General features: G+C 51.2%; 1 protein-coding gene across 1 annotated transcript in view; it reads right to left on the reverse strand.

The window, feature by feature from the left end:
• Window positions 1–20626, reverse strand: part of LRSAM1 (leucine rich repeat and sterile alpha motif containing 1) — a 52474-nt gene that overhangs the window by 30762 nt on the left and 1086 nt on the right. Inside the window, exons 3-19 of the mRNA XM_005881459.2 lie at window positions 19251–19353; window positions 18790–18846; window positions 18038–18082; window positions 17118–17195; window positions 15946–16014; window positions 13917–14001; window positions 12883–13004; window positions 10860–10950; window positions 9451–9581; window positions 8292–8321; window positions 7806–7928; window positions 7415–7554; window positions 6517–6561; window positions 3946–4016; window positions 2549–2648; window positions 828–915; window positions 348–422 (exon numbers count right to left, since the gene is read on the reverse strand). Of these exons, the coding sequence (XP_005881521.1) occupies window positions 348–422; window positions 828–915; window positions 2549–2648; window positions 3946–4016; window positions 6517–6561; window positions 7415–7554; window positions 7806–7928; window positions 8292–8321; window positions 9451–9581; window positions 10860–10950; window positions 12883–13004; window positions 13917–14001; window positions 15946–16014; window positions 17118–17195; window positions 18038–18082; window positions 18790–18846; window positions 19251–19322 (1422 nt within the window). The 5' untranslated portion in view covers window positions 19323–19353. The remainder of the gene's footprint in view (window positions 1–347; window positions 423–827; window positions 916–2548; window positions 2649–3945; window positions 4017–6516; window positions 6562–7414; window positions 7555–7805; window positions 7929–8291; window positions 8322–9450; window positions 9582–10859; window positions 10951–12882; window positions 13005–13916; window positions 14002–15945; window positions 16015–17117; window positions 17196–18037; window positions 18083–18789; window positions 18847–19250; window positions 19354–20626) is intronic.

The raw sequence follows: 20626 nt of genomic DNA on the forward strand, positions 1-20626 counted from the left end.
TCAGGCCCTCCCTGCCCCCTCAGGTGGGAGATCCAGTCTGTCCCAGTTCAGAGCTGATGGGACATTGGGGTTTCAGCCGGTTGCCTGCAGAGTGCTCAGCACAGAGGCTGCCCCCGCGGTCAAGGCCGCAGCTGCCCTTCCCCTCGGCCCTGGGCACCCACAGTGCTGCCTCGGGCACCTGCCAACAGCCCCTGGCCGAGGTTCCGGGAGCTTCTGCAGGGAGGCCTCCTGCTGAGCTCCTGTGAAGGAGCCAGGATTCAACCTTAACTGCAGCCTGTCCAGCCACCCCTGCGTGTCTCTGAAGGCTGACGAGACAGGCCTAGAAGGGGGTCCACGACCCCACTCACCTGGTTCCTGATCTGCCGATGCATCAGGTCTTTCTTCACCTGGAGAGCCTCAAATGCAGCCTTCTGCATGGCGCTCTGCAACGAGACGGGCTGCTGAGCAGGGCCTGCCTGGCTTCCAGTGGGCGGCAGACCTCAGTCGAGCGGACGGTGCAGCGGGCTCGGAGGTGAGCCCAGGCCCTGCAGCGCTCTGTGGGCTTCTCCTCCGTGATGCGATTGCACCACTCCCTGCCCTTTCAGTCATGATGGAGCCCCCACAGCACAGGGAGTGGGTGCCAGCCAGGGTAAGGGGGTGCTTGTCTGGATTTCAGTGACCAGATCACTACCCAAGGCCTCTCCCTGCCCCTCTCTTCCTGAGGGTTTGTACTAAATGCACTAAGCATGTGGGGTCTCACACGCTCTCTGGGACAGGGCTCCATGCAGAGTTCTGCCCCAGCGTGCCCTTCGTGCACCCCCGCCCTCACGTCCTGGGCAAGGGCTTACCTCCTGCAGGATCTGGCTGATGGCTTTGTTCTGATCCATCTGCTGCCACGACAGAATCTGCTGGAACCGCTCATCCATTTCAGCCATGCTGCCACAAAGACAGCACATTCATTTACTCTCTCAACATTTTCTGAGCACCTACTATGTGCCAGGCACCTTGGAGGAGATCAAGATAAACCATTTATTCATTCAACAATGCTTATGGAGCGCCTGCTGGGGGTCATGTTCCAGGCGGGGCAGACACAGAGTTTGTCTGAATCTCATGGCCTGGAAGGAGGTGGCCTGGGAGCTGGGAGACACCCACCCCTGTACCGGAACACCGCCTCCCAGGTGAGCCGCTCAGGCCCTGAGAAAGCTGTCCTTCCTCCGCACTAGCATCTGCACTCCCCACCCCGGCGTTCTCGCCCTGGCAGTGGGTCTGCTCTCAGCCCCTAGAACAAGTCTAGTGATTTTGGCACAAAAATCCAAACTTGCAACCTCATGTATGTCCATACTTGGGTGCATCTTGGCTTTGAGTTTGTTTGTTCATAACAATAGCTGTTATTTATTGAACCCTATGTGGCATACCTTATGCTCATTAAAGGCTCCAGCCACTGTAGGGGAAGGTACTGATTTATCCCCATTTTTCTGGTATGAAAACTGGGACTCAGAAAGGAAAAGCAACTTGCCCAAGACATCACAGTTACTAGTAGAAGCACAATGCCATGCACCAGGAAAGAGGGAGAGTCCGCACCTGAGGACGCAGGGGAGGCTGGCAGCTGCGCCCCTGGGTGGGAGGAGACGCACAGGGCAGCAGGGCTACTGCCTGTCCCCATCTGGGGCTCCTGAGCATCGACTGGGCCTTTCTCACTGGCTCTCCCAGACACCTGTGGCTCCCCCAACAGACACACCTGCAGAGCCATGGGGGACTTGGAGGGTCAGACCCAAGTGGCTATCAGCATCGAAGGCAACCCCATCACTGTCCCCCCAGTGCACCCTGCCCCCGAACTGTGTGGATCCTTGGCGATGATGAGTGCACCCCCGTCAGGAGCACCCCCCCCCCCCCCCCCCCTGCTAGCTGTGTTTCCCTGGGTGTGTCACATGGCATCCCTGAGCCTGAGCTGAGATGGTAAAGTGGGGCTAGTAACAGTAGAGTCCCTCGGAGATCCAATAAGGTAGTGCATGTCACGTGGCCGAGAGCCCGGCACACAGGAGGGCCTGAGAAGTGGTGGTGATGACAGGCACCTCAGAGATCGTGTAGGTTTGGTTGCAGACCACCACAATAAAGGAAATACTGCAATGAAATGAGTCATAAGAACTTGGGGTTTCCCAGTGCATATGTATGAGTTACGTTTATATAACTGTAATCTATTAAGTGTGCAATAGCATTATGTCTCAAAAAACAATGCACATACTTGAATTAAAAAATTCTTTATTGCTAAAAAATGCTAACTATCTGAGCCTTTAGGAAAAATGGTGCCAACAGACTTGCTGGAGGCATGGTTGCCACAAGCCTTTAATTTGTAAAAAACACAGTATCTGTGAAGTGCAATGAAATGAGTTATTGTCACTTTCTCACCGCCCAACACAGAACCATGAGGTCCAGCTAGAAAAGTCATGGAGACCAGTCACCACCTGCCTCTGAGAGCATGGCTGGGGCTGGGGTGGCCGGGCAGGGGACTCCCTGGGCCCAGAGCCGGCTCCCCCAACTCCCTTGCTCTGGACGCCTCTCCTTACATTACCTGGAACAGGCCTGCTGGACCAAGTTCTGCCTCTGAGACTCGTAGGTCATCTGGAGGAAGCGGTTCTTACAGCTCTCGGTCAGCATCTGCTGCATGGCGGCTGAGAGACAGGGGACGGGCTGAGGAAGGGGCAGCCTCGGGGGGTTCACCTAGTCACCCACCTGATGGTCACCCTTCAGAGAAATCTTATTTTTAAACCATAAAAGTAACTTAAGTTTGAAAGATTGCCTAATTGTAAAACACTGAACAACACACACAGAATCTCCTATCATCTGTCACCCAGAGATATTATCACTTTTGATACGTATTCTTCCAGTGAAATGTAAATACATATTTGTGGATTTTTAAAAATGAAAATTAAAACACTGAAAGCAGAGACTTGAATAGATATGTGTGCGGCCACATTCATAGCAGCATTATTCACAATAGCCAACAGGTGGAAACAACCCCAAAGCCCACTGGCGGATGAACAGATTAACAAAATGTGGTCGATCCAAACAATGGAATATTATCCAGCCTTAAAAAGGAAGGAAACTCAGAGGGAAGCTGCGACATGAATGAACCTTGAGGACATGCTAAGTGAAAGAAGCTAGTCAACAAAAATACCATGATCCCATGTATATGAGGCACCTAGAGTAATCAGACTCAGAGAGAAGAAAGCAGGATAGAGGGAAGCTGCGATATGAATGAACCTTGAGGACATGCTAAGTGAAAGAAGCCAGTCAACAAAAAGAAAAATACCATGATCCCACGTATATGAGGCACCTAGAGCAGTGGTTGGCAAACTGCAGCTCGCAAGCCACATGCAGCTCTTTGGCCGGAGAGGGGAGATGATGAGTTGTTATTGAATGGGTACAGAGTTTTAGTTTTGCAAGATGAAGTTTCTGGAGATGGAGATGGTAACGGCAGCACACTAATGTACTTAATACTACAGAACTATACAATTAAACGTGGTTAAAATGGTAATTGCCGACCACTGACCTAGAGTAATCAGACTCAGAGAGAAGAAAGCAGGATGGTGGGTGCCGGGGGCTAAGAGAGGGGAAATGAGGAGTTGTTATTGAATGGGTACAGAGTTTCAGTTTTGCAAGATGAAAAGTTCTGGAGATGGAGATGGTAATGGCAGCACACGAATGAACTTAATGCTACAGAACTATACAATTAAACGTGGTTAAAATGGTAAATTTTACGTTGTATATATTTTACCACAGTAAAAAATTAAAATGTCATCACACTAAATATACCACTTCTTCCTTCTCATGAATACTTCCCCTCTCAAGGGGTCAGAACTCAGCACCCTGCCTAGGTGACCAATAGACAGGGCTGTCTACCCCTGTCCCCGCAAACAGCCAGGCTCTGTTCCCAGGACTCCTCCCACTCCCCACCCTGAGACTCACAGGCAATCTCACGTCTTCGCAGGTTCTCTGTCTCCTCCTGGGTTATGGACATCAGCTGTTCCATTCTTATTCTAGAAAAACAATCCATCCATTTCTTCAGCAGACATCACATTTCCAAGAGGAAATCCCATCAGAAGAACAGCACCTCCTTCAGGAAGTCCTCCTTGATGTGCTCTGCTGCATCACGCCCCTCTCCCCTGGGGCCCTGTTTACCTTCAGCTTCGTAGTTAGCATTTGTTATACAAAAAGGTAAACATTCCCTTAGAAAAATAGGCAAAGGACACAAACAGCCATTTCACTGATGCTTGAATACAAGTGATCAATAAACACATGGGAAGATGCTTCACATCACTGGGAACTAAAGAAAGTAAAATCTTTTCAACTAGCAGACTGGTTGGGATTAGGAAAACTGATAACCATAGGTGATGGCAATGAAGGTGTCGAAATGGGCACTTTCATAGACAGGCGAGAAGAGTATAAACTGGCAAAATGTTTTCTGGAAGGCAATTTGGCAATATCTATCCAATGTCCTTTGAATATTTCCTTCAAAAATATTCACATAAATGCATATAGGTATACTTAGGAGATATTCACTGTAACAGTATTTGTAATTATGAAAAATTGGAAACAAATTCTCATGAACAGAGGGCTAATTAAATAAATTATGTTATAACCATATAGTGGAATACCCTATAGTTACTACAATAAGGTTGTTGGCATGGAAATACATCCATGACACAATAGATGAAAATTAAAGTGTCTAATGCAAACTGTAATAAAAAAATAAAATAAAAGTAAACGAAAATATAAGAGGTAATTACATGCATGTATGTGCAGGCTTCAAGTGTGTGCATCCCCCCCCCCCCCCCACACAACACACACACACACACTAAACAGGTCAGAGTGGCCTGGAGGGATAATCCGTATGTTTCTGCAAGTCCTACTTCACTGAAGAAGCGTGTATCCTCTGAGCCCTCTGCCCTGCCCAGGACCGCGGGCTGCTCAGGGAAGCTGCACTGTGCACTGCTGGACCCGGGCCCCGCAGTGAGAGTGTGTGCCAAGTAAACAATGCCACCCCCACAGCTCAGCTTGGCCTTGACCACCCCTGGCTCCGCAAGTACCACAGCTTCAGTGGGTGGGGTGACGGGGCTGCCGTGCCACTTGGTGGGAGCTCCCTATGGGAGGTCTTCCCCAGCGTGGGCACAAGGACAGCAGCAAAGTCCACGCTCCTATTTTGGGATCTCAGAGGAGCAGGAGGGATCCCATTACTACCTGGAGAAGGGGAGGAGGTGGCCCCTCCCAGCTGTCACCTTTCCTCATTACTATAGGGGTGTACCTCAATGCAGTAAGTTTGGAACATACTGAAAACAAAGAAAAAGAAAACATCACCGCCTCTAATTCCACCTCCTAAAAATGTTCAGTGTAAACCACTGGGGGTGGGTTTTTCGCTTTCTGAGCACAGAAACACACAGAGTGCCTTCAAGAAATGATAGGAAAAAAAGGATAAAAAATATGAACAATAAAATAACAATAAATACATATCAACAATTGAATCTAAAAAACAAAATAAACAAGCAGAACAGAAATGGACTCTAGATACAACGAGCATTTTGAAGACTGCCAGATAGGTGCGAGGTTGGGAGGATGGGTGGAAAGGGGAAGGGGTAAGAAGTGCAAATTGGTTGTTACAGAACAGTCATGGGGATGAAAATATATCACAGGCGATACAGTCAATAACACTGTAATAACTGCGATGGTGTCAGATGGGTGTGAGATTTATCCAGATGATCACTTAGTAAGTTACATAATGTCTAATCATTGGGGTGTACACCTGAAACTAATATAAAAATGTATGTCAGCCACGCCGGGGTGGCTCAATAGTTGAGTGTTGACCTATGAACCAGGAAGTCATGGTTTGATTTCTGGTCAGGGCACATACCTGGGTTGCAGGCTTGATCCCCAGTAAGGGGTGTGCAGGAGGCAGCCAATCAATGATTCTCTCTCATCATTGATGTTTCTCTCTCTCTCTCTCTCTCTCTCTCTCTCTTTCCCTTCCTCTCTGAAATCAATAAAAATATATTTTAAAAAATATGTCAACTGTAATTGAAAAATTAAAAATTATTTTAAAAATTATAACTGTAGATCCTACTTTTCCACTTAGCAATACACTGTATTTCTTTTAATAAGGAATATTCTTCTACATGATATTTTTGAATAGCTACAGATTCGTCTTTTGTACATAATTCATGTAACCAAATTCTTTTTTCCCCTCAGAAATGTAGATTTTTGGTAATTTTTTAATACTAGGAATATAGTTGGACATAATATATACATTCTTATTCACATCTAAACTTTTGTCAGGAATGTGTTTTAACAAACTTGCAGATAGTGATTCTTTTTCATGATGTTCCCTAATGAGCTGAATCTCCTTATAGCTTCAGGAAAACTTCCTGGCATAATCCTTGAGAATCATAAGACATTCTCACTCCAAAGACAAAGCCACCCTCCCCTTCCCCGCCCCCACCCCAGAAGGAAGGCCCTGCCGAGAAAGTGCCAGAGCCGAACACGTACCTTTCATTTTCCAGTGACTTCAAAATCTCGGAACTTTTCTTTTGCCTGTAGAGAAACCCACGAAAGGTCCCTGAAGCCGTTGGCAGTGGGCCTGTTTCCACATAACCACCCCCTCACCTCACCGGGGGTGCCGAGGGGGCTTAGAGACAGGGGACAGGGGGGCTCTCAGCCCCACCACCGAGGGAGGGCTGAGGTCTCGGGCCAGTTAACCACTCCAAGCCCCAGCTCCGCATCTGTGTCACGGGAACAATATTAAAAACAAAACAAAACACTTCACGGAGTATTTAGAAAGAGTGAGTGAGAACATGTACATAAAGCGTGTGGCACTTAGAAGCACTGGGCGGATGGTGGCTTTCCCGGACACCCCGGTGGGGAGAGTGTGGAGCGGCCCCCGGGGCGGCTGACCCAGGACGGCAGAGGAGCCCGTGAAAAGCAAAAGGAAGCCTGGAAGCGACAGGAGATGTGGCGAAACCTGTTTCTGGACTCTTTCCACAGGGACCCTCACCAGACTTGCTCAGGCTCCCTGAGGTCTCTGTCCGCCCCCCTTCCTCCCAAGCCCGGCCGAGACCTGCGCTCAGCGGCTCCTACTTGGGCCGGATGGGTTACAGCAGCTCCCCCAAGGGGGTGAATGTTGACCTCAGCACTAGAGGTTACTTGGAGCCCAACATATTGGAGATGTGATCTCCACTATCTTGTTAAAGCCTCATTTACGGATGGGAAATGGGGATGCAGGTCAGACCAGCCTCTATGTTGGTGCAAAATGCAGCACCAAGACCGGATGCCAATGATGGAAGCCTGGGGAGGGGTAGAGCCTGTGAGGGAGAAGTGGACCCCATCTTTGTCTCCTCCAAGGGCATCATGTGGGAGGTCTGGGGGTCTGGGAGGATGGGAGCCCGACCTCTGATTGTTCTGCAGAAGCTTCTGGATCCGGTTGGAGATGTTCTGCTCCGTCTGCTTCAGCTGCTCCTGCAGCCGCTGACGCTCTGCATCGAGGTAGCGCCGGTGCTCGCTGAGGCCCTGGTCCAGCCGGGACTGCTCCTGCGGCAGGGCAGGCAGAGGTCCTGAGCCGCCGGGACCCCTTCAGATGCCTTAGTGCAGTGAGGGGCCCCAGAGCGGGGTTAGGGGAATGGCCCCATCCTGCCAGCCCTTTCGTGCGACCTTGGACCAGGGTCCTCCCCTCGCTAGGCCTTGCACACAAGGAGGCTGGACCAGGCGGTGTAAAGGCCCCCCAGGCCCTGGAGTATGGAAGGGGGCGAAGACAGAACCCATCCCACTTGCCGCTCACGAACCTCCCTGACGGACTGGAGGATCTCGTCCTTCTGACTGTGGCTCTGCTGAAGGAGCTGGGCGTGCTCGCGCTGCCCGAGTTCCAGGCGCCGCTCAAACTCCAGTTTCTCCAGCATCTTCTGTTCCTGCAAGAATGAGATGCTGGTGACTGTTGGCCCAGGCTCTGCGGGCATTAGGACATGGGAGCGGGTGAACCCACCCTGAAACTCCGAATAGTTTAGGCTGCACGTAGTAATGCTGAGTAACACCTGAGGGCCCCCCTTGACTAGAACAGGCTGTTCGCTGGCAGGGGCCAGTGGTTTGGAGCTTGAGCTCCAACTCTCTGAGCCTCAGTCTTCTCATCTGTCAAGTGGGGATACTCTACCACCTACCAAGGCTGTGAGGAAAGCAATGCTTTACCCTCTAATTTAGAGGCAGGTAGGACTTGTTTCCTCAAGTCTTTTAATAATTATTGAGATCTTTAATGAGAAGAAAAGTGACTTTCTTACCTTCCTCTTCTCATAGTCTGAGAACCTATTCTGGGGGGAAAAATACAGTGGTCAGAGCAGGTGGGCAGCCTGGCACCATTCAGATTCCCAGGCTCACCCCAGAGTACACCCTAATCATCAGAAGGGTGGGGTGGGTGGGGATGAGGGGTGGGTGGTGCTAGTGGACACCAGGGTTGAGAACCAGGGGCGTAGCACACCACAGGGAGGTCTTCAAGAAGTTGTGGGGATGCAGCTCTGAGAAGGCCTGGTGCTCAGAAAAGAAGACCAAGACTGGGAACCTGAGCCCTGGATGTTCCCACAGTGGCAGCACCCCGCTCTCGCCCACCGCACCCCCCCGGCACACAAGGTGCCGCATGCACTCCTGCAGGAGTGTCCAAAGAGTGAAAGCCCTGGAGACAACTCAAATGTCCATTAACGGAGGATTCCTTCAGTGAATTGTGGTGCAGCAATCTCGGCTGCGATATTCGCTGTATTTCGGAGGTCTGGAACCGAACCCAGTCTCTCCGAGGGGTGCCTGTATTCCTATGTGTGCCTGTGACAGGGACCTGGGAGAGCCGCCTGCTGCTGGTGCTGACACGTGTGCCCGTCTGACTCCTTCACACAACTGAGAGCATGCAGGTGTCCTGCACGGTGAGTGGCACTGAGGCAAGAAGGATTTGCTGAGCGAGACAATCAGCACGACAGACATGGTCGCCCTTTCACGAAGCTCCACCAGCAGGGCAGACAGACATGAAACAAATTCTCTCCCATGCAGTCCCTCATTTAGCTTAGAGCTGCGGGAAGTGCTCCCAAGAAAACGTATGGGTGGGCCCTCTGAGAACACCGACAGGAGGCTGACCTGGGCTGGTGTGTGGGGAGGGCTTCTCCGAGGCGGTGATGTGTAAACAGAGAACTGAAGGATCAGACTGAGGGAGCAGGGGAAGGTGAGTGGGGAGAGTTCCAGACAGAGGGACCGGCAGGGGGTGCACGGTGCGACTGAGCCTGGTGAGCTGGTGAGGAGAGGGGCCGTGCTTGGCCTCGTGAAAGCAACCTAACCAAGCACGCCGGTCTGATGGAGGCGAATTTTAGTTTGATGGAGGAGTCTATGGGCCGCAGCTCTGAGCATCCCCCCAATACCCAGGGCCCTCTCTCCAGGTGCCAGCGGGCAGGCGTACCTTACCTGCCACTCCACCTCCTCCCTGGAGAATCTATCCGCGGGCCCGTCAGGGCTGTCCTGGGAGTTCTGGGCTCCATCTTGCTCCAGGACTGGCAGCAGGTACTGAGAAGGGGGGTAGTAGTCCAGCCCTGACTCTGCAAGAGATGACACAGCTGACCCGGAGGGAGGAGGCAGCCCAGGTACCTGGAGCGGCCAGCGCCTGCCGCCCTTGCCTCCCTCTTTCCTCCTTGGCATCCCGTCCCATCCCCACCTCAGGCCACTGCTCCCCTGCCCTTGACTGGGCCCTCATGGTGCTCACCAGTCCTCACGCCTGGCCCAGAATGTGGCCAGTGCTCAGTAACCTTCAGCTGGTGCATACACAGGGCCACCACCTGCCTCTTTACATCAAGTAGAAATAAGATGAAGAGGAAGCCTGAGATTAAGAGTTGAAGGCTGAGTTCAAGACCCAGCTGTACCCATGATTTCCTGTGTATGAGCCCTTGGGCAAGACGCTTGCCTTCTCTGGCCCAGCAGTTTTCTACTGCATAATTTATGTTTTTATTTGGTTGTTTGCCCTATTTTTGCTGATTTGTAGGTGCTCTTTATTAGCTATATATTATAGCTAATAACCTTGGGTCTATATGCTGCCACTATTTTCTTCTGGGTGGCAACTTTTCTTTTTAGCTTTGATGATGGTACCCTATCCTTTTTAGATAAAGACGTTTTAGATTTTAATGTAGTCAAAGTTACCCTCCCCCCAAGGATATAAATAGGCAGTTCACAAGAAACACTAAAACTGGGTGGTGCAGATACTCCTCACAGGAATGTAACCTCGGGTAACCTGTGCAGAGGGCAATGTGGAGTTCCTGTCCCCACCCTGTGCCAACCCCACTGGTGCCTGCCCTAGAGGAGCCTCATGCAGTGCCAGAGAGGTGTGGGTTACTGTTCCTGGGAGCAGAATCCTGGAAATAACTTCCGAGTTCACAACAAGGGCTCCACCATGTGAAATGCTCTACAGCAATTTAAAATGAGGCAGAGCCTGGCCGGAGTGGCTCAGTGGTTGAGTGTCGACCTATGAACCAGGAGGTCATGGTTCCATTTCCGGTCAGGGTGTATGCCTGGGTGGTGGGCTCGATCCCAGCCTTCCCTCCCCCTTTCAACACGCACCTCTGTCTGCCAGGAACACCCTTCTCTCTGGTCTAAGTCCTAATCATCCCTCAGGTTTCACCGAGGCCCCTAAGCCTGACACCTGCCCATGGTACTCTCATGACCACAATATGTGATTATACTTCCTTGTGTGATGTTTGGTCCGTCTCTCCTGCCAGACGGTGGCCTCCTTGGTCGCTGTCGCCCCCCCCCAACCTGTGCTGGCCCAGGGCAGCTGCCGGGGCCACGGGTGCTCACCGAGTGGAGGAGGAGGCTGCCGGCCTTACCTTTGCAGAGGAACTGCTGGATGGCCTCAGTGCCTGCGCCACACACCTCCGGCGGCGGGAAGACCATGGACGAGGCGTCCAGGCTTAGAGTCTGCAGACACAGGGAACCCTCTTTATATGTCGTTCACGTCACTGCTCCACACAATGGAAAGCCACTGGGTGCAGTTAGGAATATGTGCTCACTATCTGCTCTGCCTGGCAGGGAAAGCTTACCTGCCTCGCTCCATCTGTGGTCCCAGCTCCTAGAACAGTGACTGGCATGCAGTAAGCACTCAGTTCATGTTTTTGGATAAATACATGAATGAGCAAAAAAAAGGAAAGTTATAGGACAGCATAGAGAATAGATTCCATTTTTGTAAAAAAAAAAAGAAATACTCCTATAGTCTCAGATTAGTATATTTATAATAGAAAGGGCACATGCTCAGGTGGCAGGCTTGATCCCCACTAGGGGGCGTGCAGGAGGCAGCCAATCAATGATTCTCTCTTATCATTGATGTTTCTATCTCTCCCCTCTCCCTTCCTCTCTGAAATCAACTAAAAATATATATTTTAGAAAAAAAAATTTTTTAATTGTGCCCCAACTGGGGATCAAACCTACAACCTTGGCATATTAAGACAATGCTCTAACCAACTGAACTACTCGGCCAGGGCTAACTGATTAAAATGAAAGAGAATTTCAAGCTCAGTTCCTCAAGCCACATTTTCAGTGCTCTACAGCACAGGTGGCCAGCAGCTACTGTGTTGGACAGCACAGACTATGGGACATTTCCATCCTCGGCAGGAGGAGCAGCGATTGCACAGCACGGAGTCACACAGCCTGGTTTTAGACTCCAGCTCGCCGGGGGCCAGCTGTGCGTCCTGGAACGGGCCACTTGACCTCCCGGGAGCCGCAGGTCCCTCAGACTTAATAGGCACAATATCACCCCCCTGGCAGGCTGTCAGATGGGTAATAGGAGGTAACACGTGAAAAAGACTTTGGCCTCAACTCAGAATGGTCGCTGTTGTTGTCTCATCCTGGAAACAGGTTTGTCCAAGGTGCCACCAAGAAGCCCAAAAGATTTTGTGTAAAGAATCGCCATAAAACAAATCACTGAATTCTTACTGGCTTAGAATGGCTTTAGAATTAGGAACACTGCTCTGAGGTGTGCTGTCCGATAAGGTAGCAACTGAGCACAGGTAGCCATTTAAATACAGATGAATCAAATTCAATAAAATGAAGCATGTGGTTCCTTGGTCATACTGGCCACATGCGGCTAGTGGCTACCAGTTTGGACTGAACGTTCCCATCATCACTGGAAGCACAGGGAATAAATGCCCACGTGCTGGCCATTTCTCCAGTGTGCGCAGGGCGAGCGGCCTGCCATCCTGTCCTTCCTTAGGCTGTCCACCATGGCAGCGGGGACCAGCCCCTGGGGTCAGTCACCTCCCTTTGCTGTCTCCGTGCTCCTGACCCAGATGCCACTGGTCAGCAGTCTGGGGTGCCTGTCAGGTTGTGAATGGAGAAGTGCCGGCACCAGGGGCGGAGACCAGGCTCTGGGTTTTACACCACCTTTGCTATTTATCACTAGTTGTGTGGCCCTTGGGAAAGCTCCTTAAATGGCCCAGGCCTCAGTCTCTTCATCTGCAAAGGGACACAACAGGGTTCCTGTGAGGATTCAGAGAGCGAATGCAGGCCAAGCGCTGAGCCTTAGTAAGTACCTGGGATGCTCCTGCCCTTGTCTACATCCTCAGAGCTTCTTTCTCTTTCACGGTCTGGCTCGAATACCACCTCTTTCATAGTGTTAACCCCACTAGGATTTGATGTTATCTCCTCACTTCAGAAATATGTTCCTATGCCATCATCATGACAGCAAAGCCACGTAATTACAACTGCTCACACACCGGTCACTGCGAGCTCCCAAGGACCATGCGTTGAGATCTCCGTGACCCCAGCACCCTGTGACCAGGACAGGTACTCAACACTGTGGGAGGCAGGAGGGAGGCAGGCCAGAGAGGAATGGCTGGGAGGAGTGGCTCCACTGACCTCCAGGGTCCGCACGTGCGCCAGCATCTGCGGCAGCCTCTGCATCTCATTGTCACGGATGTCAAGAGTGCGTAGGCTTCGAAGTTCCCCCAAGGTGTCTGGAAGCTCCTTCAGCTTGTTGTCTGGAGAGATCCCAATGGCACAGCTCAACACCCCAAAACCCCTTCACCAGCTTCCTGGCTGACACCCACCACTACTCGGTGGGGAGGGGTTGCCTCACTCTGACCCTGACTGAGACTGTGAGGGGGAGTTTCAGCGACCTGGGCACAACTTACTAGCTGGGTGACTTTGGAAAACCAGCTCTACCTTCCTGGGGCACCGTCTTCTCATCTGTAAAATGGGATTATAATACCATTTGGCCTCACAGGAATATTGAGGGTTCCATGAGATTATGCATGTGAGGTCCTCAGCACAGTGCCTATCACATAGTAAGGGATCAGTGAATGGGGCACCATTATTTTTATCGTTATTCATGCTACATGCAGGTAGACTGAGGGTTCTGTGCAGCCAGGAGAAAGGAAAGAGCTGGGCAGGCACTCTACCGACGCATCAGAATCTTGGTTCCGTCAGGATCCCACTGGGTGGTCCTGAGCAAGCCCCTGCTCTCTGAGCCTCGCTTGCTTCATCTGTGAGTTGGGGATAACACCTCCTCCCTGTCCAGACCTTGCAGACCGGCCCTGAGGCTCCCTGACCCCCGAACGTGGGAGCGCTGCTCGCTGAGCGTGAAGCGCAACTCAGCACCGTTCCCAGGGCTCCTGGCTCGCTCTCACCGCCAGTCCACTGCTCTCACCACCATGTTGGTTGTTATCAATACAAGTGGTAGTGTCTCAGAGGCCTGTCTGTCAATGCTGTCTGTCCTCCTCCCGTAAGGTGCCATCTACGGTTACCACGGAGACAGACCGACCCAGCAGGAGGCCCGTCCAGTGTCCAGTGACACCTCGGACTGGCTGCCCTCATGCTCCGTGGCTCCAGGCGGATGCTGGCTGGGACAGAGCTGACTGCGGGTCACACTGACAGGGCCTCTTGGCTCCTACCTTTCACATTGAGGGTCTGGAGCTGGGTCAGGTTCCCAATGGAACGTGGGAGATACGTCAGTTGATTCCTTTCCAGGTTCAATACCTAAGAAAGGAAAAAATGATGAGACCCACCCTGGCTGGGTAGTTCAGTTGGTTGGAGCGTCACCCCGATTGCACCAAGACTGTGGGTTCGATCACCGGTGAGGGCACATACAAGAATCAACCAGTGAATGCATGGATAAGAGGACCAACAAATGGATGTTTCTCTCTCTAAAAATCAATAAATAAAAATTTAAAAATAATTGTGAAAAAATGATGAGATCTCACATACAGACAATAGTGATACCCCTGCTTCCGGCCAGGAATCATCTGGGCACCACACACACACACCTTTACCTTCTCCCAACAGCCTTGTGATTATGATCCCAATTGAGAGATGAGAAAACTGAGGCTCGGACCAGTGAATCCATGAGCCCAAGAGAGCAAAGCCAGACCCTGAACGCAGTTCTGGCTGAGGTGCCATCATTTCCACAGACCACAAAATGCACAGCCACAGTCCCCCCATCAGGAAGGGAGGGCGGAGAGGACTGAGAGGACCAGGAAGCCGGGTGAGGCAGCTCGTGATAAGGCTCCAGTTACCTCAGGGTCAGGAAAGGAAGCTGAGCTGCATAAGGCAGTGGGGTCTGGCCAGCTCCAAGGCCGCAGCTGCCGGCCAGGTCGGAACCTGGTTGGTTGGGTTCCGAGGGCCGTGCTTCCTCCAGGATGCATTACTGAGGTGAGCCGGGCCAACAGGAAGATACACTAAGTAGCCATTAAACATAGATACCAGGGAAACTAAGCAGCTATTGAAAATAATGTGGCAGATGAATATTTGATGAACCAAAGAATGGTTATGAGTTACTGTCAAGTATCCAAAAGTTACAAAAGAGTGAATGCAGCAATCTTATAAAACAAGCACACTACAAATGTCCCCAAAGACCCTACACCAAGGTATTCACTCTGGCTCTGATTACTTCTGTTCTGCCATGTGTTCTCTGTGTGACTTTGGGCAAGTTATAGTCGTCTCTCTGGTCAGTTCTCTCTTTTGTAAAATGCAGTGGCATCACCCACATCATAGGGTTGTTCATTCAAGTGGCTAGGTGAGGGCGTGGCCCCCACAGGATTACATTTCAGTAGGGGAGACGGTTAAGACAATAGACACATAATCAGCAATTATACTGCAATTGGCGCTCTCGGGGAAATAATCTGGGGTTGGCAGAGAGGCCATTCGGTAGATCTACTTAGACGGGAGGTCGGGGAGGACCCTCGGGGACACTGGGGCTGAGAGCATGAGCCGCTCGGGCAGAAGGAAGAGCCTGTGGAGAGGTGGGCGCAGGAGGCCTGAGGGTGCCAGGAGCTGCCTGCAGGGAGCGAAGGGGGGGAAGCAGGGAGGAGGCTGCAGACACGGGCCCCTCACATAGGGTCTGACTGGGCTCAGCGCAGAGAAGGCATTTCAATCCAAGTGTGAAGGAAAGCCGCTTCTTCCTCTGTACAATGCGATCAGTCGACACCTGCCTCACTGGGAGGCTGACCGATAGACAGCACAGGGAAATGCTCACTGTGCTGGACGCAGTGAGCACTCAACAAGTGGAGGGCTGGTGACAAGGACTGGAAGGGAGCTTGAGTCAGTGCTGAGCTCAGCATTTTAAAAGGTGCACCCGCTGGGCCCTTTTTTCTGCAAAGTTGTGGAAGCTCATGATGAAATCCCTAAGTGGAGGGCTGGTGACAAGGACTGGAAGGGAGCCCGAGTCAGTGCTGAGCTCAGCATTTTAAAAGGTGCACCTGCTGGGCCCTCTTTTTCTGCAAAGTTGTGGAAGCTCATGATGAAATCCCCAAAAGAACAAGCCCCCAAACATGGTGGGGGACGCCCACAGCCAAGACTGCAACAGCAAAGGCCTCCTGGGGTCTTAACAGCAAAGGGGCAGGGGCGCTGGCCCGAGTGCCGCCCGGTGGAGCTGCAATTTATCACTTCGACATCAAGGTGGGTTTTCTGCTTCTGTGGCCTTACTTGGAGGGCCGTCAGCTGCCCTATATCCTCAGGAAGGGCTGTCAGCTGATTATCATGAAGGTCCAGAACCTGCAGGAGGAAGACAAGCTCAGCACCCAACAGCGACCAACGGAGACCACCCCTCCCATCTCAGGGCCAAGAGGTGAGCGGTGGCGCCTGGGCCTCTGCCGTCGGAGCAGCACCCAGCCTTTCCTCTCCAACGGAGCAACATCCCACCTCATTTCCTCTCCCACAGTATCGTCCCACTTCATCCTTTCATTCATTAAATATTTACTTTTACTATTGAGTGAAAAAAGTATGCAGACATTTATATGTTTAAGAGAAAAAATCTTCATAGTATAAATATATATTTGCAAAGAAAATGACTACTAAACATGCAATAAAATGTTGATGGTGGTTCTCTGGAGTATGAAATAATATATGTTTTTCCTCATTTTCTGCCTACCTGCGTTTGTTAATTTTTTAAACAATGAAAATGAGCATAAAAGACAGATATATGCATCCATATGCATATATACTATACATATGTATGAAATACATATGAAATATAAATACACATAAACATAAAAATTTAATGTTATGCCTTTCTGACTATAACCACGTTGGACAATGAAGAGAAGCAAAAACTACCCCGGACACACCAGAGTTACCCATAGAAACACCTGGGTGCCTGTGCCGCCCGCCTCCTGGTGTGTACACCCAGGTCACAGCTTGTGGTCCTGGGCTCAGCCCTGCGACCACACCTCACGTACTGTGTGAGTATCACACCCCACTCCTGTGCTGACAGTCAGGAGGGATCGCCCAGGTCACCAGCTTTCACACACTGACCACATGATGCCTGGCATCGTCCTGTTCCAATGGCCTGGGACCAGCGGTCTCCCTGCTCTCTGCTAGTTCGCTTGCTATGAGTCTGTGGTTTGTCTTTCCACCCAGCAGGCAAGTTCCCCGAGGACAGGGCCTGTGGCTGGTTCTCTTGGTAACCCCACCCCACACGTAGAAGGTGCCCAGTAAACCAAGCTGATCAAACCCCAGATGGAATACTACACTGGGCCTGCCTGGCATAAACTCGAACAAGGGACGCCTGGCTGCCACCTGGAACTCCAGGCCACTAAACATGCAATAAAACATGGACAGTGGTTCTATCCTGATGCCTGGGAGGAGGGCCCCAGTACCTTGATGGTTATAAGACTTAGGACGCTGCAGGATTTCGGAAGCAAGGAAGTGAGGTGATTCGTGTGGACAATCAACACCTGTGGGAAAGATTTCGACACGGCTCCTTAGATTGAAGAGCATCAGTGGGGAGGGCTGAGGGCAGGTGGGCTGGGTGGGGATGGGATCTCCAAAGTGGAATCAGATGACCTCAAGACCTGGAATTTCAAGGGTAAAAGGGACCTTGGAAGACTAAATCTACCCTCCATTCTGAGAAGGGAGCCCCGAGCGCTTGTCCTCATCTCCGTGGGCTGCCAGGATGACTACAAGCTAATGGACACTCGGCCCGGGGCTGTCACTTTAGTTCGGCAGGGACTCCTGCGTGGATACTTCCAGTGTCCAGCAGCTCCCTACTCTGTTGGTATGGGGCACTTCTCACCTACCTTCAGCTAGATAATTTCCTTAGATTACTCTATCCAGCTGCATTCAGAGCTGCAAAGCCTTTCTGAGCAATCATTCATTACACTTTTAATCTCCCCAGTGACCAGAATGAAGCAAGTGTAGCTTTCATTATTAATAACAATGAGGTTGCTCAGGGTTTTCCACGTGGCAGGCACCATACTCTGTGCATTATATCTCTGTCTCTACCAGTCACTCACTCAATTCTCACTACAGCTCTGTGAGAGAAAAGCTACGAATGTGTTCACTTCAGAGGTGAGGAAACCGCGAGGGAAGAGTTTGAGGAAGTTGCCCAAGTCCTGAGGGGCAAAGCCAGGACGTGACCTAGGGCTGTCCAATGCCAAAGCCGACTCGCCCAACTGTGAACAGACCTGCTGTAGGCGGAAAGGGCGAGAATCTGAGAGATGCCAGGAAGAGAGCGCCTAAAAGTCCCACCAGATTGCAATAAACATGCAAGAAAGTCTCTAAAAACGGGTTGCCTCACCTTCTTCTGTAGAACTTTGCATGTTGCAAAAGCCCCAAATGGAATCTAAGATGAAATAAAGATGAGTCAGTATCTCCCCTCCCTCGAGTTTTTAATTTGTTTTCTGAGTGTGAGGGAGAGCGGGGCAGGAGGCCCACGATGCAAAATGCTGATGTGAACGGCTAAGCCCAGGGAAAGGCTGGGGAGGAATGTGGCTTGGATACCCCAATCAGCCCCCCCATCAGCTGGCAGGAGACTGCCCTGCCCGGCTCTGGCCCCCCGGCCCCATCCCCATCCCCATCCCCATCCCCAACGCTATCAGGGCCAAGGAAAGCTCTCTGGTGCTTTGCAGAAGCTGGAGAAACCCAGGTCTCCGAGGAATCTGTGGTACATTTTCTAAGTAGACTCGGACTCTTGAAGACAATGCTCAGGCCAAAGATCACCTCAATTCTTTTGGACAGGAACAACATCTAAGGACACATCTCTGCACTAGGGCTTCCGGACTTCTGAAAGCCCCAGTCCAGGGAGAGATCAACTAAAGGACTCGTATGAATGCATATAAGACTAACCAATGGACACAGACACCAGGGGGGTCAGGGCATGAGTGGGGGGGGCAATGGTGGGATAAGGACACCTATGTAATACCTTAATCAATAAGGAAAAGAAAAAATTTAAAAAAAAAGAAAGCCCCAGTCCACATCTGTCAGGGACAGGTGATTCAAGGAAAAAAAAAGACAGATCAAATTCACAACCAGAGCAGCAGCCCAATTTACCTCTGAGAGCTCACATTTAGAGATGTCGAGAATGTCATCTGCCCCAGCTTCTTTTGCCTAAGGATAAAAATAATTTGTATGTTTCAAACAAAACATCCTTGCAGAGCGGACACACCAGGCAAAGAAACACAGGATTAAGGATCTGCAAAGGGCCATGGACAGCATGTGGTTCAACTGGTCCATGTTGTAGGTGGACCAATGCTCCCTGCTTTCAAGGGGCTTAAGGGCCAGCAGGGCAGAGCAAACGCACAAGTACTGACAGGTGTCACCCGTCTGTGGAGGGAAGCACAGGGCACTCCCAAGCACCTGACAGGCAGCCTCATCCTTCTGCTCTAAGTCAGAGGTTTCCTCTGGGCCTGGGGGAGGCTGAGAGGAGGGAGCATGGCTTGTCTAGGGGGCAGTGCAGAGCCTTGCTTCATAGGGCAGGTGGAGATGGGGAGGAATTCAGAGGAAACACTCACCAGACACATCTGGTACTCCAGGCGTTTCCGAGCCTCCTCACTGGGTTTCCGCTTCCGGAAGAAGAGCGGCATCCTTCCTTTCCCCCGAGCAATCTTCACGGCACTAGGGCATAGAGAAAGGCTAGGACCTGGGGAATTTGTCACCGCCTCTCAATCCCCAGGACAGGTAACACGGTCACACAGAGCATGTAGCTGATCTGCTGGACTGTAAGTTCCCTGAGGGCAGGTGCTGTATCCATCTCGACCATCACTCCGTGTCCTGAGCCAGGCATGGCAGGCGCTCAATGCCCTCTGTTGACTGACGAGACAATAAGCAGCAGTACGCGGTGGAAAGAGCATCATGGCAAGCCAGGTGGCCAGGGTTTGGGCCCACATTTGCCACTGGTTACTGTGAGACCTTGGCATACTTTTGCCCCATTCTGATTCCCATCTCTCCACAAGGGTGTTGGAAAGAGCATCGTGGCAAGCCAGGTGGCCAGGGTTTGGGCCCACATTTGCCATTGGTTACTGTGAGACCTTGGCATACTTTTGCCCCATTCTGATTCCCATCTCTCCACAAGGGTGTGGCCTAGAGAAGGTTCCTCAGGTCCTTTCTAAGGATGCTCTCCGAGGACTCTGACAGATTGGCCTGGTGAGTCCCTTCTAGCCTCCGAAACACTGTTAGAGAGGCACCAGCACATCCAACATGGCATGACGTCAGCCAGCCCCGACCTTGGGGAGCTCAACTACACCATCACCAAAGAGATTTTTAAAACAGAAATTCAAAAGCCATTCTCAGGCACCTTGCCACTCTCACAGTTATTACTTCATTTGATTCTCACCACAGCCCTGTTTATAGTGATGGAACTGATGATGACTGAGTTCAGTGACCTGGTTATACAGCCTGGATTGCAGCAAAACCAGTCTGGAAGTCTGCTCTTTTGAGCCCCGATCCTGCACATTTGCCCAACTCTCTGGTGCTGGAATAACTCAGCACACACCAAGTCCACTGTCCTGAACCCAGAAGCCAGGAGCTCACTGCCTGCCCAGGATCTGCAAACATCAGCGCTTGAGGGCGGCCGTGGATGGGCCAGGAAGCCATCATCCAGGAAGCTTACGGTTCACAGCATGGGCTCTGGGATGAGCTATAACTGGGTCAGAATCCCAGATCCAACATCCACCAACCATGTCACCTTGGTTCGCCTCTCTGAGCCTCAGTTTCCTCATTTGTCAAGTGTAATAATGTTACCAACACCCTGTTCTATGAGGGTCCAGTGATTGCATGTATGTAACGCCCATAGCACAGTACCTGCCACATAACGAGCGCTCAATAAATGTTGGCCACACAGCACCACACTTATTCAGGGCCTCCTAGAATTTAAGGAGCTAGATACACA

The sequence above is a fragment of the Myotis brandtii genome, unplaced genomic scaffold, assembly GCF_000412655.1.
Source record: "Myotis brandtii unplaced genomic scaffold, ASM41265v1 scaffold68, whole genome shotgun sequence".
NCBI classification, from domain to species: domain Eukaryota; kingdom Metazoa; phylum Chordata; class Mammalia; order Chiroptera; family Vespertilionidae; genus Myotis; species Myotis brandtii.